Source organism: Carassius carassius, chromosome 47 (genome assembly GCF_963082965.1).
Source record: "Carassius carassius chromosome 47, fCarCar2.1, whole genome shotgun sequence".
Classification (NCBI taxonomy): domain Eukaryota; kingdom Metazoa; phylum Chordata; class Actinopteri; order Cypriniformes; family Cyprinidae; genus Carassius; species Carassius carassius.
The window spans coordinates 3,285,494-3,302,067 of NC_081801.1; the positions used below are offsets into that span (position 1 = coordinate 3,285,494).

The 16,574-nt window shown below is 40.0% G+C and overlaps 1 protein-coding gene across 2 annotated transcripts; it reads left to right on the plus strand.

Moving 5' to 3' along the window:
• Positions 1 to 620: 620 nt before the first annotated feature.
• Positions 621 to 10,813, plus strand: LOC132130538 (cyclin-dependent kinase 9-like). Of its 2 annotated transcripts, none has more exons than XM_059542266.1 (7): positions 621 to 816; positions 7,005 to 7,086; positions 7,179 to 7,269; positions 7,596 to 7,762; positions 7,893 to 8,064; positions 8,136 to 8,284; positions 9,892 to 10,813. In XM_059542266.1, the coding sequence occupies exons 1-7, from the start codon at positions 725 to 727 to the stop codon at positions 10,252 to 10,254; spliced, it is 1,116 nt and encodes a 371-aa protein (XP_059398249.1). In that variant the 5' UTR covers positions 621 to 724; the 3' UTR covers positions 10,255 to 10,813. The 2 variants fall into 2 exon arrangements, with proteins under 2 accessions (XP_059398249.1, XP_059398250.1); XM_059542267.1 differs by lacking the exon at positions 621 to 816 and adding an exon at positions 6,343 to 6,490.
• Positions 10,814 to 16,574: the final 5,761 nt, after the last annotated feature.

The following is a 16,574-nucleotide window of genomic DNA, read 5'->3' on the forward strand; positions in this document are numbered from 1 at the left end:
ATATACAGTTTCTAATTTCCAGTTTGGTTAATGACGGATTATTTATAAGTGGCATTAATTAATCATTAATAATAGATTAAGTATGGTGTTGATGGGCAAAAATCGTTTTGAACCAATTGATTCGATCTACAGAACAATAAAAATGTTTTAAAATCCCTTTTGACTGTAGAGTAGCTTTGTGTAGTAACCGCTGGTCTTCCGAGCTGCAGGTGGCGCTAGAGTGTTTTCTTGCCGAGGTTGAATCCGTCCTGTGCGGACCGCAGAGGAACAGCAAGAGGAACTTACAAAATCGTAAGGTTCAGCGGTGGCGATAAGTACGAATATTTTCATAATATTCTCTATTTTATCAGTCATTTAAAGTATTAAAAACTCGATTTTGCTTCTCTTTAAGATGTCAAGCACAAATCAGTACTGTTTAAATGTAGTTTGTCATTTAAATGACGGTGTAAAGCTGATGTTTGTGCGTGTGCGTGTGGGTTTGGTATTTTGTTTTTTATCGGGCCGATTGAAGAACTCTGAATCACCCACACAACCAAAACAGCCTCATAAAAGAGTAAGTATTGTCATATTTAAAACGTAAATTTGCCAAAATGGACATCTAAGAGTCTTGTCGTTATAATTAGTTCAATGGAAGAACGTCAGAAAGTAAACGGAGCTCTTCGTCGTGTTTTAAACATGGGTATGCCTGTTGTGTGTGTTCAGGCCGGACAGAGAGGCCGCCATCATGTCTAAATACTATGATGGGGTCGAGTTTCCCTTCTGTGATGAGTTCTCTAAATATGAGAAGCTGAAAAAGATCGGCCAGGGCACATTTGGGTGAGTATTTGGTGTTTTGGTAAATTCATATTTAACCTTGATGTTTATTATTGCTGTAATCCCCTGGCAGGAAAACAGTGATTGATGTGATTTTCATAGTTCACCCAAAAATGTAAATAAGCTGATGTACTCTCGGGTCATCCAAGATGTAGATAGGATATGTTTCATGATTTAGAGAAATTCAGTATAACCAGAGACAATTTATAAGACACATGCCACTTCCTCAATCCTCAGTGGGCTAGTTGCATGCGGTTGCATGTCTCCGCCATCTTGGATTTCCGGTCTTGCGAGTGTGTGCGTAGTTATTTCCGGTTGTGCTAAACGTCAGTGCTGAGTAGTGATGGGAAGTTCGGATCATTTTACCGACTCGGACTTTTGAGTCTCGTTCAGCAAAATGAACGAATCTTTTTTCGAGTCATTTCGTTCATTTTAGCAAAATGTAATGAAAATGTTATGTGTTACTTCCCCAACACATCTAGTACTTACGCAAACGTTGATCCCACTAAAAACAATACAAAACTAAAATGCTATAAGATACAGAAAAAAAAATTCCTTCTTTACCTGGGTCTTCAGTCTGTGATTAGCTCACTTCACCTCTTATCTGACGAGAGTCCTCGGGTTTAAGTCATTCCTTAATCACGTGACAGCCACATACGCAAAACTAACGCAGTCTTGAGTCGGAAAGAGAATTGATTAGTTCATCTCATGAGTCTTTCGGGTTTCGGGTCGAGTTTGACTCGTTCCTTAATCACGTGACAGACCCATACGCAAAACTAACGCAGTCTTGAGCCGGAAAGAGAATTGATTAGTTCATCTCATGAGTCTTTCGGGTCTCGGGTCGAGTTTGACTCGTTCCTTAATCACGTGACAGACCCATACGCTATTTCTGACATTTCTGTCACTGTGTTTTTGTTACTGTTTGTTGAGGATCTGTGGTTTGTTATTATTTTATAAATAAATAAAACCCTGTTATAAATAAAATATTGATTAATTTGTCTTTTTGACTGTCTATCGGTAAATAAACACTAGGCTATATAATAATATAATAATTCAAGCTTACAATAAAAAGTATTTATACTAGTTTGTTCATTTTTACTCCAATTTTGAGTTTGCTAGTATAATAATTGCTTTTCCTAGGCAGACTTGACATATTGGTGTAATACATGTATAAGAAGATTGCTCAAAAAAGGACATAATGACATATACATTAAAAGCAAATAAAATTTTGAATTCGAATTATTAATGTTAGTTTAAAAACTTAAGGTTATGATAACTTCAGCTTTAACAGTTTTAACCCAGCTCAGAGTGAGGAGGATACTTTAGATCCTGGTGCGACTGCCAGTGCAGGGGCCATGTTTTGGGAAGACTTTGAAGAGAGGGTAGCAAGCTTGAGGCCTTCTGCTACCTCTTCTAAGACCTCAGATGCTATAAAGGTGCAGGCCTACCTTGCAGAGCCACTTTTAACCCCGCACATCAGACCCTCTGGCCTGGTGGAGGAGATGTTCACCAGTATACAAAAGCCTTTCTGAAGTCACAAAGACAAGACTTTGCATTGTGGCCACATCTGTGCCATCTGAAAGAATTTTTTCTAAAACTGGGCAGATTATTTCAGATAGAAGAAACAGACTCAGCCCATCCAAGGTCAGGGAGCTTGTTTTTTTTAATGCAAACATGCCTTAAAGCAAGTCCTAAAAATATAGCCACAGTGTGTTATTTATTTTAAAGCTTATTTATTTTTATTTATTTAGAAAAAGACTAGCTTGTTGTGCAATATTTTTGTTGTTGTTGTGATTTTAAAGGTAATTTGTTATTGTTATAAGGCTCCGTAGCTTTAGTATCTCTTCATTTTCATTTATTTTTATTTAAATGGTTTAAAATTATTTGGGGAATAGTTATACTCTTTGATATAAAGTTTTTATTTTGGCACAAAAGTGTTATTTATTTTAAAATGTATTCATTTTAAATTATTATATAAAAAAAGCAAAGCTTGTTGTGCAATATTTAGTTTTTCTCTTTTTTTCCTTTTTTTATATTGTACTTTTAAAGTTCATTTGTTAAGGTTATTAGACCCTGTGGCTTTATTATCTTTTAGTTTTATCTTTATTATACTTTTTTATTATTTTGATTTATTTTGGAATAGTTGTCCTCTTTGTTACAAAGCTTTAATGGCACAAAAATAAACAATAAACAACAATTCAAAAGTATGTACACAGTGTTTTTTAATGTTTATAAAGTGTCATATGTTACAAAAGTATGGTTTATACAGACAATCTGATTTAATAATTACTCTAGCCAATGTTGTCACATCACGGGACAAAAGAACGAACAACCCGAAGAACCGTAAGATTAACTAATCAATTCTCTCTCCGACTCAATACTGCATTCTTTTACTGTCTATGGTTTTAGCGTACGGGGCTGTCACGTGATTAAGGAATGACTCGACCCGACCCGAAGACTCATGAGATGAACTAATCAATTCTCTTTCCGGCTCATATTGCATTGGTTTTAGCGTATGTGGCTGTCACGTGATTAAGGAACGAGTCAAAAACCCGATAGACCCGAACTATGAACTAATCAATTCTCTTTCCGGCTCAAGACTCCATTGACTGACAGGTGAATCCATAGACATGTATGGTGAATCACTACTACTAGAACAGAACCTATAGAATAATGCGCATGCGCGACTGAACGAATCACTCCCCGAGACGACTCGTTCTTCCCGAGTCACATTAAAGATTCGTTCAAAATGAACGAATCGTTCAAGAACGACACATCACTAGTGCTGAGAACCGGAGAAATCCAAATATTACCTTCTATATGTTTACATGCTTTATAATATCACTTCAAATGCAAATAAGATATACACTGCTATTATTACTATAGTATAAATGTTAACTGAGCCAGTGGATTTGAAACTTGTGTATTGTTTGGATCTGGTGAATGAATTTAATATACTTGTTCCCTACTGTTCACGAAATGAAAGTTGAACTCATGGTGTGTATACACAGCTACATAATGTATTTTTATCTTACCAATTATGTAAATATTTACCCTATTTAAAAATTTCAAAAAGCGATCTTTTAATTAATGCAAACCTACCATAACTACATTAAGTTTAATTGTACAGTTACAGTTATAAATTATCAAGTAAAGTTAATAAAACGTGCTTTATCAGAAATCTCTGTGCATCTCGTTTGACAGTCAGAAACCTTGATCTTACATAACAGTCAGATCAAAACCAGCTCTTCGAAAATGTAAAGTATTGCATATTTGAGTGGCTTGTGTTTGAAAGAAGAAATCCCTGTGGACTGATTAACCTGACGTCGACGCTGATCTGCATAATCAACAGAAAAATAAAGCAATCTCCGCATTATGTCTTGATGAATTTCCACACAGAGGTACGCAAAAATGTAGGGAAGATGTTTCCCCATGTCTTTGATATACCACTATCCGCTGTTAAATTAAAAAATCATTGATTATATACATCTAGCCAAGTTTCGTATGCAAGTTTCCCTTATAGTAAATGCGAGTGTCGCAAGACTGGAAGTAAGTATGCATACACTCGCATCGCTGAAGCTCACCAGCGCCATCTTGTGCACCGAGCCTATACAACTATATAAGGAAAACCGAGGGGCAGGGTTTCATATTTTTTTGAAGCACCCCTGGGCGCCGCCATTGGCTAGCGGACCCCCACCTGCTGTTAGCATTTTATTGACTCCCATTCATTTTGGCGTCACTTTGACAGCTAATAACTTTACATCTGAGGCGTTTCAAAGACTCCATTTGTCCATTGATTATTTCTAAAGAAACACGAAAATTTATAAAAGGCTCCATTACCTTGTATCTTACGTTATAGTCCCGTAGAAGCAGTTTTTGTAATAAAAGTAGGCTAACGATTGCGTCATAACCAGCGACTCTTTGTCGCACAGTAGAGAAATTACCGTATGGACAGGAGGAGAAGCTCGCATACAATCTTTTACTGTCTATGAGGCAATCGGGGGGACGTGGAGGCATAAAGTCAAGGGAGATAATTAATCAGAATACTTACCAAAAGTTGCTCCTGTTCACGCTCGCCTTCTCTGGAAGATTCGGTGGGTGATTCAGATTTCTCTTGGCACAGCGATTAGAAGATTTACAGGTTGCTCACGTGACATCTACGTCATCAAGCTCAGTTTGAATCTGTGCAGTACCCCCGAGCCCCAGGAAGTGTGTGCTTCTAATTGACTTCACTTGTCTCCGTTGAATCCAATGGGGTCGCTGTGTCCATTTTTACATAAAAAAAAAAAAAAAAAACATTTAAGCCTATCGTCTGGTTCCACTGACGTATGCGCACAGTTGAGGAACCCTTGTGCATGCGTAGTAAATCTGTGGGGAAAAAGGAGTTTTAAACCTTATTTTGAGGCAAAGTTATCAACATTTTTCAGCAATTATTATTATATTTTACTGCTGTTTCTATACATGCACTTTTTATGTCCCGGTGACTAGTGAAAGTGCAGTTTTGACTCTCTGCCCATTCATTAGATAGGAGCCTGGTCTTGTTAGTCTGAAATAGCTGCCCGGAGGCATTGCCAAGATGGCGGCCGAGTGGCACGACTTGCCTAAGGAGCCATTCACATATCGCGCCTAAAAACGCGTGGAAAACGCTAGGCGCACTGCTTTCTCCTTCTTTCCAAAGCGCTCGGGCAGAAGTGCTCCTGTGGCGTCTGCTGTTGCTAAGCAACCATGACGTGCTCTCTCCATGAAGACGCGGAAATTTCAGCAAAGGATAAATGGATTTGCAGCACAAAAAAATCGCTTTCAATAGCTCTGCTACTAAATTTATTTCGAGATGGCAATCCATATACAGCTATGATCAGCTGTTCCTTCATCTTGGCTGAGCTTTCAACGTTGTTACGGGAAAGGATGAAGCTAAATGTTTAGTTCTTGTCACATGACATGCGGTGCGCTTGCAGCATCCTGAAAAGTTGATGTTTTTAACTCGACCGCGTCGCTTCCATTATGAGCGTGCATACCGCGCGCCTACATTGGAAATAACGAACTTGAGCGCGCAAAAGACGCGATATGTGAACCGTCCCCTAACTGGACTTTGGTATAACATCACTTGCTCACAAATGGATCGTCTGCAGTGAATGGGTGCCGTCAGAATGGGAGTCCAAACCGCGAATAAAGACATTACAGTAATCCACACCACTCCAGTCCATCAATGAATGTCTTGGGAAGTAAAAAAAACTGTTTGTAAAAAAAAAAAAAAAAGGGAAAGAAACATATCAGCATGTTTTTAACTTCAGACCGATTCCTTTATGCATAAGGGTTTTCTCTAAAAAAATAAAAATAAAAATAGACTCAAACAGGAGAGAAATATGCACAGATCAAAAACGATTTGTGAAAACCGTACAAAATATTTCGTTGTTATAGATTATGCGACTATTTGAAGGTAAAAATGTTTTAATATAGATTTGTTTCCTATAAACATGTGGCTTTTCACTAGACATTAACTGATGGACTGGAGTGGTGTGGATTAATTGTTGATTATTTTTATGTTTTTTATCAGCTGTTTAGACTCATTATGACGGCACCCATTCACTGCAGAGGGTCCACTGGAGAGCAAGGGATGTGATGCTAAATTTATCCAAATCTGTTCTGATGAGGAAAAAAACTCTTGGACTGTCTGAGGGTGAGTACATCTTAAGCAAGTTGTCATTTGAGGTGAACTGTTCCTTTAAAGGGATAGTTCACCCAAAAATCAAAATTATGTCATTAATGACTCCCCTCATGTCGTTATAAACCCGTAAGACCTCCGTTTATCTTCGGGACACAGTTTAAGATATTTTAGATTTAGTCCGAAAGCTCTCAGTCACTCCATTGAAGCTGTGTGTACGGTCTACTGTCCATGTCCAGAAAGGTAAGAAAAACATCATCAAAGTAGTCCATGTGACATCAGAGGGTCAGTTAGAATTTTTTGAAGCATCGAAAATACATTTTGGTCCAAAAATAGCAAAAACTACGACTTTATTCAGCATTGTCTTCTCTTCCGTGTCTGTTGTAAGACAGTTCAAAACAAAGCAGTTTGTGATATCCGGTTCGCGAACGAATCATTCGATGTAACCGGATCTTTTTGAACCTCATGTTATATTTTGGTTTAGAAGTAACCAGTGTTTCGGTGATTCAGTGATGTATTCTGTCTTTAGGGAGGTGTTCAAGGCCAAACACAGACAGACGGGGAAGGTGGTGGCTTTAAAAAAAGTACTTATGGAGAATGAGAAAGAAGGGGTGAGAACATAAAGCTTCATCCTACATTGAAATCAAGTTACACAATCATTGGACTCTTGATTAAAAGTACAGCTTTGTGTTCTTCCCCTTAGTTTCCCATCACAGCTCTGAGGGAGATCAAGATCCTACAGCTGCTCAAACATGAGAATGTGGTGAACCTCATTGAGATCTGCAGGACAAAAGGTGAAGACCTACACAGTCTTTCTGTGGTGTATCTGCTGTCATAAGATACACATTTGCTTTTTTGACATGGAAATTTATCATAAAAAACATGAATGTGCTGAAAATCTGGAATTATCAAAGTATACCTGGAAAATTCATTTAAATGAGTTTTAAAAATTATAAACCCTTTTTTTTTTGCTTTACTCTGCTAATTTATTTAATCAGTTTGTCAAGCAGGTGTGATTAATATCAATCTGTCCATTGAAGGTCTTATTGGAGACATTTGCACAATATTAAGTTTAATTATTTCTTATAAATGTTTATTTTTCTTCTCTCTTTCCCTCCAGCCACTCAGTTTAACCGGTACAAGGGCAGCATCTATCTAGTGTTTGATTTCTGTGAGCACGACCTCGCTGGACTGCTGAGCAACGCTAATGTTAAATTCACTCTGGCTGAGATTAAGAAGGTGATGCAGATGCTGCTGAATGGACTTTACTACATACACAGAAACAAGGTGAGACACCTTACAGTTTGCCTGGTAACATTCCAGATTATCTGATGTAAATATAACTAAGAAACAGGCTCAGATTTGTCCCTGTGATGTTTAAAGTCTCCGACTGAAGTATTTTGTGCGTTTGTGTCAGATCCTCCACAGAGACATGAAAGCAGCCAATGTTCTGATCACCAGAGAAGGCGTCCTGAAGCTGGCTGATTTTGGATTGGCCAGGGCGTTTAGTTTGGCTAAGAACAGTCAGGGGAACGGCTACACAAATCGGGTCGTCACACTGTGGTACCGACCGCCTGAACTGCTGCTCGGTAAGTGAACCCCAGTGGAAACACTTGTTGTTGGGTATGTTTTTTTTCACTTTGTCTATTTGTGTTTTTAGGTGAGAGAGACTATGGGCCTCCCATAGATCTGTGGGGTGGAGGGTGTATCATGGCAGAGATGTGGACCAGAAACCCCATCATGCAGGGCAACACAGAACAGCAACAGCTCACACTCATCAGTCAGCTGTGTGGCTCTATTACTCCTGAGGTAACACACACAAGCACACTTAAGACCACTTTACACGTGTTTCTACATCTGCTTTGAGTGATCAGATTACAGATGATGAGACAGATTACTGTTTAGATCCAATGTTCAAATGTTTCTAAAGTGACTGTCTACTTTTGGGTTTATTTTCATTTTGTGGTAATTTCATTCCTTATTTGTTTGCAAATAATTACATTTAATAATTTAACCTGTTAACTGTCCCATTTACTTCACTATATTACAATTAAGTCCTAATCTAGTCATGACAAACTATATATCGTTTTAAAGGTCTAAGACTCTTAAATGGATATCTTTTTTTTATTATTTATTTATTATGTAGGAAAAGTATTAGATTAATTTATGGCAAGAGTGCACCTCAGAAACCTACATCATATCAGGAGTTCCGACTTTTGTCCAAAAAAGTCTTCTTTGTTGCCTTTTTCTCTATCACACTTTAGAAATCATCCGACTTAAAATCTTAAAAATCATTCTTTGAAACCCATTTTAAATTCAAACATTGCGTTACCATGAAAATGGTACATCAAAATCATGTTACAAAATGTTTTCAGTCATGAATTATAAAAATGTAGGTTTGGATCATGCACTTTCAAGTCTATATTTGAAAATGTGAGTGACAGTTAACAGGTTAACTGATGTTTTTATCTGAAGAAACTTATAAATGAAGACAATAGTAGCATTAAAAATCAACAAAAAATTGCTGTGACAAGTCCCAGTTATTCAAGCACACTGCATGTAGCATTTACTTTTTTAATTAATAGGAAAAACAGAATAGAAAGAGTAGAAAGTGTTTATGGCAAAAATCCCTCAGAACAGTTTCTTTGAATTAAGTTCAACCAGCAGGAAACAGTGAAGGTAAAGGTCTGTGAAATTGATCTTGTGCCTCTTTGTGATGTTCATTTGCAGAACACAAGCTTCTGAAAGGCACACAATCTGAAGTAGTGAGTTTAGACACTGATTCTAAGAGGAAATGTTTAGCAATGTGTTCTGAGGTTTAGCTGATTAAAAGTTTATGTTCTTAGTTGAATAAGTGGTGAAGTGTTGGCTGAATCTCACAAGCTATCCTGTCTTATCATTTGACACTTTAAAATCAGTACAAAAACATATAAATGAAGTACAAAGTGTAAAAAAAAAAAAAAATATATATATATATATATATATATAATGTTATATGCAGTTGTTTAACATAAGTGCAAAAAAAACATAAATATGTAACTTGAATCCAAGTTTTTTCAAAAATATTTTTTCCCCTTCCAATATTTAACATAAATTGAGTACAAAACGCATAATTGTCACTTGAATCCCTCTCAGATGTCTTTATTTGCATATTTCACATGGTACAAAAACCATAAATATAAATCTCAAATTTATGCTTAATATGTATGCATATATCTAACAAAATGATTACATAAAGCATAAAATATGGAACTTTAATCCATGTTAATTTACAAATATATATATATATATATATATATATATATATATATATGCATCTATTTAACTCAAAATGAGTACAAACATTTGCAAAAACATGCATCTACATTTCATGGTTGAGTCTAGTTTACTTGTTTTAATTTCATCTATATTCTCAGGTTTTGCCCGGTGTGGATAAGAAGTATGAGCTGTATCAGAAGATGGAGCTTCCTAAAGGTCAGAAGCGTAAGGTGAAGGACAGACTGAAGGCTTATGTGAAAGACCCGTACGCTCTGGACCTCATCGACAGACTGCTGGTTCTTGATCCGGCTCAGAGAATAGACAGCGATGACGCTCTCAACCACGACTTCTTCTGGTCCGACCCCATGCCCTCTGACCTCAAAAACATGCTGTCCACACACACCTCCATGTTTGAGTACCTGGCACCTCCACGCAGGAGAGGACACATGCCCCAGCAGCCAGCCAATCAGAACAGAAACCCTGCCACCACCAGCCAATCAGAGTTTGAGAGGGTGTTTTGATTAATACGGCCAGCTGTGATTGGTCAAGGAAATAGAGACTTCTGATTGAATAGGAGGAAACTTTAGTGGTCTGATTACGGTACACAATATAAGACCCTTTCAACTTATTGCTACATCACAATGTTGTGTTTGCAAATATAGTTCTTGTTTAGTGTTTGCACTAACAGAAGCTTTATCTAAATCACAAAAAATACTGATGAGCTCCGTGATATGAACTGCTTAATCCATACTGAGCTGATCCAGCAACAGCGTGAGTTTATTATGCTGCATTGTGAGAGAAAAAAAAGTGTACTTAACGTTTTCAAGCACAGATTCAGTATAGTATATCCTATTAAAAGTCTGCTTTTCACATTGAAAATACTTCTAAAAATGTTAAGTTAGTCTGGGAGAACCAGCAACCATTATTTAAACACCTGGTCAAGATCTTTTCAGATTTTATTTTTTTTAAAGATGTTTTTATTTGTGAGATCGTGTGTTTGGGTTGGATTGAGATATTGGTGTAGAAGTTACTTGTAAGTGTCATACACTAATAAAAACTCTCATTTCCCAGCTTTGTTTTGTGATTTTTGGGGCAACGGTGTAGAAACTTTTTAGTAAAAAGTCAAAATCTGTTTCAACAAGTACTTTGTGGTTGGAACTATGATCTGGATGAAATATCACCCACAAATGAATCCATTTGTATATAAGAATCTAAATCTTTTGTAACGCTTAATTAGCTTGTTAGTTGGTCAAGAGGTCAGATGGACTTGACTGTTTATTTTAACTTTAATCAACTTGGAAAAAGTAACTTAATGCAAGTATTATATTTAATCCTAATTTAAGTAGTTAGTCATAATTAATGATTAGGCACTGTAGAATTAATTCTTTACAGCCTTTTATTCAAAAAATAAAGAATAACAAAAATCTCTCCCTTTTTTCTGGTTTTAAAAGCAAATGAAATAAAGTCCACACAATTATTACTAAAGAACAAATATACCTGTGCAATTACATTCCCTGAGACCCCCTTCTGGACTTCAGTGTGCTATCAGCTTCGCTCACTCTGTTCGCTGCTCCTAGGCGCGTTGTGTCAGTGAGTCACGTGACGACACAACAACGACTCACAGCAGAGCAGCAGCAGGATAGTAGCCCAGAGTGCAGTCTGGATGATGGGGCGGGGCGACACACCTCAGCGGTTATTGGTTTATGATTAAGATGAGCTTATTGGTGTACAGATGAGTGACGATTTTACAGCTTATTGGTATAGAGAATTATGACGCTGTGAGCAGGATTGGAATGCGGAAGTAGACAGTCAGATGAATAAACTTTTAATATAAATTAAAAAGCGAATATAAATGTTGTGTTTTTGCATTTATTGTTGCGTTTCCACAACATCCCGTATAAATACAAAGAGTTTTGGATTACGACGAACAGAACAGAAATAAATGGTCTAATTTACAATTTCTCCTTCAACGGCTGTAGACGCTACCTCAGCATTACTCGCTGGTTTTTGAAAATGACATGGCAACAGAGGTGGGTAGAGTACCCAAAAACTGTACTCAAGTAAAAGTAAAAGTACTTCTAGAAATATTTACTGAATTAAAAGTAAAAGTACTAGTCTTGAATAGTTACTTGAGTAAGAGTAAAAGAGTATCGGATAAAAAATCTACTCAAGTAGTTAGTTACTAGTTACTTTGGGTCATATATACTGAGCCTATTTTTATTTAGATATATAGATAAAATGTATGTAATGTATGTGTGCGTGTATAAATGTATATATTTCATCAGCCTTTACTCCAATTTATGTAATTTATTATAAAACCCTGTCTGTTTACTTAAGTAACAGATATAGGTGTCATGCCATAACATATTAATACGACTGACTTTATATTAAATGTGAATTTAACATTGAAAAGTAATGTGATATAAATATTGCTACTAATCTTTCATTGTTCAGAAAGAGAGCAAATAACATTTACATTATTAAAGATAATTTTCACTGACAGTCTAGATTTCAATCACTCTCAGAAACTCCCATTAAAATCACTGAAACTGTTAACACTGTGAAATCAATATCTTAATTAAAGATTCGTACACACATCTGCACTTTGTTGTTCCTGCGAGAGAATTCGCCAGAAAGAGGTATTCAGTCAGTGAGCGAGTGAAGGAAGCACCGGCATTTTAGCGATGACTCACCTGAACGCCTCTGATTGGCCAATGCTTTAATAAGCTCAAAAGAATCATGTGTGATTTGTTATAATGCGCAGCGCTGTATAAACGCATCTATCTCTGGCTAAGCGCCAGCAAGCAAACACAGATCTGAATTTAGCAGCTGATAATATGACTCGCTGAACGTACTTGCACCAGTGTGATTGATTGTATTAAAATTAATAAAATCTTAATCGGCTATTTTTTGTCTTTTGGAAGCTGCATTCAACTTGACTCCCCTCTGTTATAAGCCACACACGTACAACAAACTAATGTCACAGTGGTATCGTGTACTGTAATCGAATGTAGCCCAAGTTATTACCTGTTAAACAGTAGACAGCACACGCGGTGTTCATCTAATAAGGATCTCCATCGCTAGCAAATAATAACCTTTGCAGATTTCAATTCAGTGCAGTTCCAGCCACGTTTTCAACGCTCTTTCTGTTCTTAAACGTTACAACTCCGAGTGAACCACTTCAGATGCTCAGCGCGTGCGGCAGGGAACTGAACCACTCATTCAAACTGATTCAAGAACCAATTCACTCGTTTGCCAATTGGTTTGATCAAGCCTTTGAACAGAATTGACTCAAAAGAATGAATCATTCGCGAATGGGCAGCGCTCATTGTCCAGAGAAAAGTAGACGGCGCGTTTGGAATAAACTGAAGCATTATAACATTTATTGCATTAAGATAAAGTAATGAGAGGAGCGTCGCCCACAGTAACGAAGTAAAAGTACAGATTTTCCCCAAAAAATTTACTCAAGTAAGAGTATAAAGTACCCATCTTTAAATATACTCCGAAAAGTATTCGTTACCCCAAAAAATTACTCAAGTAAATGTAACGAAGTAAATGTAACTCGTTACTACCCACCTCTGCATGGCAATATAATGGGAAGTATGGTTATGTAAGTCATGGAGTACCTTTTATATATTCAAATGATATATACACACACATATATATATATATATATATATATGTATGTGTGTGTGTGTGTAACAAATTGTCACCAGTCTCTGAACGTCACCAATAATATACTAAACATTCCCTTAGCCCCTACGAAAATTTACCACGGTTCTGCTACAAAAACTATAGTTAAACTATGGTGTTTTTATAATTACAGCACATGGTAATTAATATGCCAACAAATATTTTTACTACAATAAATCGTACTCGGTTACTAGCGTAACCTCGGTTCCCTGAGATGAGGGAACGAGTACTGCGTAAGATAGCTTACGCTATGGGAAAAGGTCCCCTTTTCTCGAGAATATGAAGCCAAAAATTATCCTTAATTTTTAAATAATGTAAAACGCAGTGGTGCAGCACAGCAGACCCAAGCGAAGCGGCTCGCGCTCTTATTGGCTGTGCTGCGGCAACTGCAGCAACCTATGGTGAGGCGGCGGAGAGGAACGAACCAATGGGGGCGCTTCGCGCCCATTGGACGTCAGAGCGCGCTAAAATAGGCGTGGCTGGAACTATATAAGCCACCGCTTCACCATAGGGATCAGGTTTTAAATCGACTGAAGCGATCACCCGGTCCGAGCACATAGCACGGCAGGTTACGCAGTACTCGTTCCCTCATCTCAGGGAACCGAGGTTACGCTAGTAACCGAGTACGTTCCCTTTCGAGAGTACTCTCGTACTGCGTAAGCTAGCTTACGCTATGGGAACACAATGTAAAATGCCGTGCGTGCTCGGGAACTTCGACCTGTCACAGCCCAAGGCGAGAGCCCGGGGCTTTATAGCAGGAGAAATCCCAGTCCCAACAGCCAACCTTAGTGAGCTTTATATAGGGAACGAAAAAAAAGGGGGACGTGATAAGGCTTAGCACGTCTATATAGAAAGTACCCTGGCCTGCAGGGCAGGGACTTGCAGATTATAGAATCTAATAAATGTGGACGGAGAGGCCCAGCCTGCCGCCGCACAGATATCATCCAGTGGTATCCCGCAGGACCACGCCCATGACGAGGCCATACCTCGGGTGGAATGGGCTCTGATGCCGAATGGGCAGTGAAGGCCTTTAGATTTGTAAGCCAGCGAGATAGTGTCTACTATCCATCGCGATAGGCTTTGCTTCGTGGTGGCGAGACCTCGGGTGCGCCCACCAAAGCATATGAAGAGCTGGTCCGACCTCCTGAATAAGGCGGATGGCGCAATATAGGTTTTGAGAGCCCTGACGGGGCAGATGAAGCTCGCGTTGCTTTCGTCGCTTTGCGAGGAAAGGGCTGACAGCGAGATGACCTGCGCTCTGAACGGTGTTGAGAGCACCTTGGGGACATAGCCGTGTCTTGGTCTGAGAATGACTCTGGAGTCATTAGGCCCAAACTCGAGACAGTCAGCGCTTACAGATAGCGCATGTAAATCCCCCACTCGCTTGACTGAGGCCAGAGCCAGTAGAAAAGCGGTTTTGAACGAAAGAAGCTTCATATCGACAGACTGAAGCGGTTCAAAAGGGGGGCCCTTTAAGGCCTCTAGGACCGTAGACAGGTCCCAGGAAGGGATTGAAGGGGGTCGGGGAGGGTTCATCCGACGAGCTCCCTTAAGGAAACGAATGACCAGTTCGTTTTTTCCCAGTGATAGGCCGGCCACCGGAGCATGAGAAGCTGCAATGGCTGCCACATACACTTTGAGCGTAGACGGGGATCTGCCCGCATCTAAACGCTCCTGTAGGAAGGAGAGTATCTCCGTCACGTCACATAAGTGAGGGTCTAGGTTCCGTGTCCCGCACCAGGTGGAGAACACTGACCATTTCTGCGCGTACAGCCGCCTGGTTGAGGGCGCTCTGGCTTCCGTAATGGTCTTTAACACTCCCTCAGGGAGGTTCCCGGGTACCCGTTGAGGGGCCATACATGAAGGGCCCAAAGTTCGGGGTGGGGATGCCAGAGCGCGCCCTTCAGCTGCGTGAGGAGATCTTTCCGCAGCGGTATTGGCCATGGGGCTGTACTGGACAGCTGCATCAGCTCGGAGAACCAAGGTTGGGTCGTCCAGAGTGGGGCTACTAGCAGCATAGCACATCTGCTCTTCCTGACCCGATCGATGACCTGCGGTAGCATCGCGACCGGTGGGAAGGCATAAAGCGGGCGTCTGGGCCAATCGAGGGCCAGCGCGTCCCTGCTCTTTGAAAAATATATTGGGCAATGAGCGTTGTCTTCTGAGGCGAAGAGGTCGACCTCTGCCCTGCCGAAGATGCTCCACATCAACTGAACCGTTTGTGGGTGAAGAGACCACTCCCCAGGGGGAACATTCGCCCTGGAAAGCATGTCCAGGCCCCGGTTCAGGATGCCAGGTACATGCGCTGCCCAGATTGTAATGTGCCCATGTCAGAAGACGTGCGGTCAGGGTGTGCAAGGTTTCTGACCTGACACCACCCTGGCGATTTATGTAGGCCACCACTGACATGCTGTCTGATCTGACCAGAACGTGGTGGCCCTTTAAAAATGGGAGGAAAGCTTTCAGGGATAGTTCGACCGCTATCATCTCCAGACAGTTTATGTGTAACAGTCGCTCCGGGCTCAACCAGAGGCCGGAGGCAGACCTGCCCTCGTACAGGGCGCCCCAACCGAGGTTGGATGCATCTGTCGAGTCTACTTTCCATTTCGAGACAGCGCCCGTGCTTACGCCTAACTGATACCAGTTGGCTATTTTCCAAGGGGCCAGAGCTGTGATGCAGCCGTGGGTCACCCTGATGCGCGCGCGGCCGGAAATCCAGGCGCGCGCTGGAACACGGTCTCTCAGCCAGCGCTGTAGTGGGCGCATGCGCAGCAGGCCCAGTTTGAGAACCGCAGAGGCTGATGCCATCAGACCTAGCATTTCCTGAAATCGTTTGAGCGGGTAAAGAGACCCGGCTTTGAACGACACGGCTAGATGCTGAATAGTGAGAGCGCGCTGTGACGTCAGACGCGCTGTACATGTCACAGAGTCTATGTCTATCCCCAAAAAGGAAATCCTCTGGCTGGGAGACAGAGCGCTCTTGACAGTGTTGATCGTGAGACCCAGGCATTCTAAATGGCTGAGGATCCAGGATCTGTGTGTCGTCAGTAGTTCCTCGGAATGGGCTAAAACTAGCCAGTCGTCGAGGTAGTTCAATACTCGCACTCCCCGCATTCTCAGGGGTGCGAGAGCGGCATCCATGCACCAT

Bases quoted from the DNA above. Each gene is read 5' to 3' on its own strand.
- LOC132130538 (XM_059542266.1), top strand. From the start codon at position 725: ATGTCTAAATACTATGATGGGGTCGAGTTTCCCTTCTGTGATGAGTTC. The intron at 817-7,004 runs GTGAGTATTTGG...TTCTGTCTTTAG, and splicing joins ATCGGCCAGGGCACATTTGG to GGAGGTGTTCAAGGCCAAAC. The intron at 7,763-7,892 runs GTGAGACACCTT...CGTTTGTGTCAG, and splicing joins ACTACATACACAGAAACAAG to ATCCTCCACAGAGACATGAA.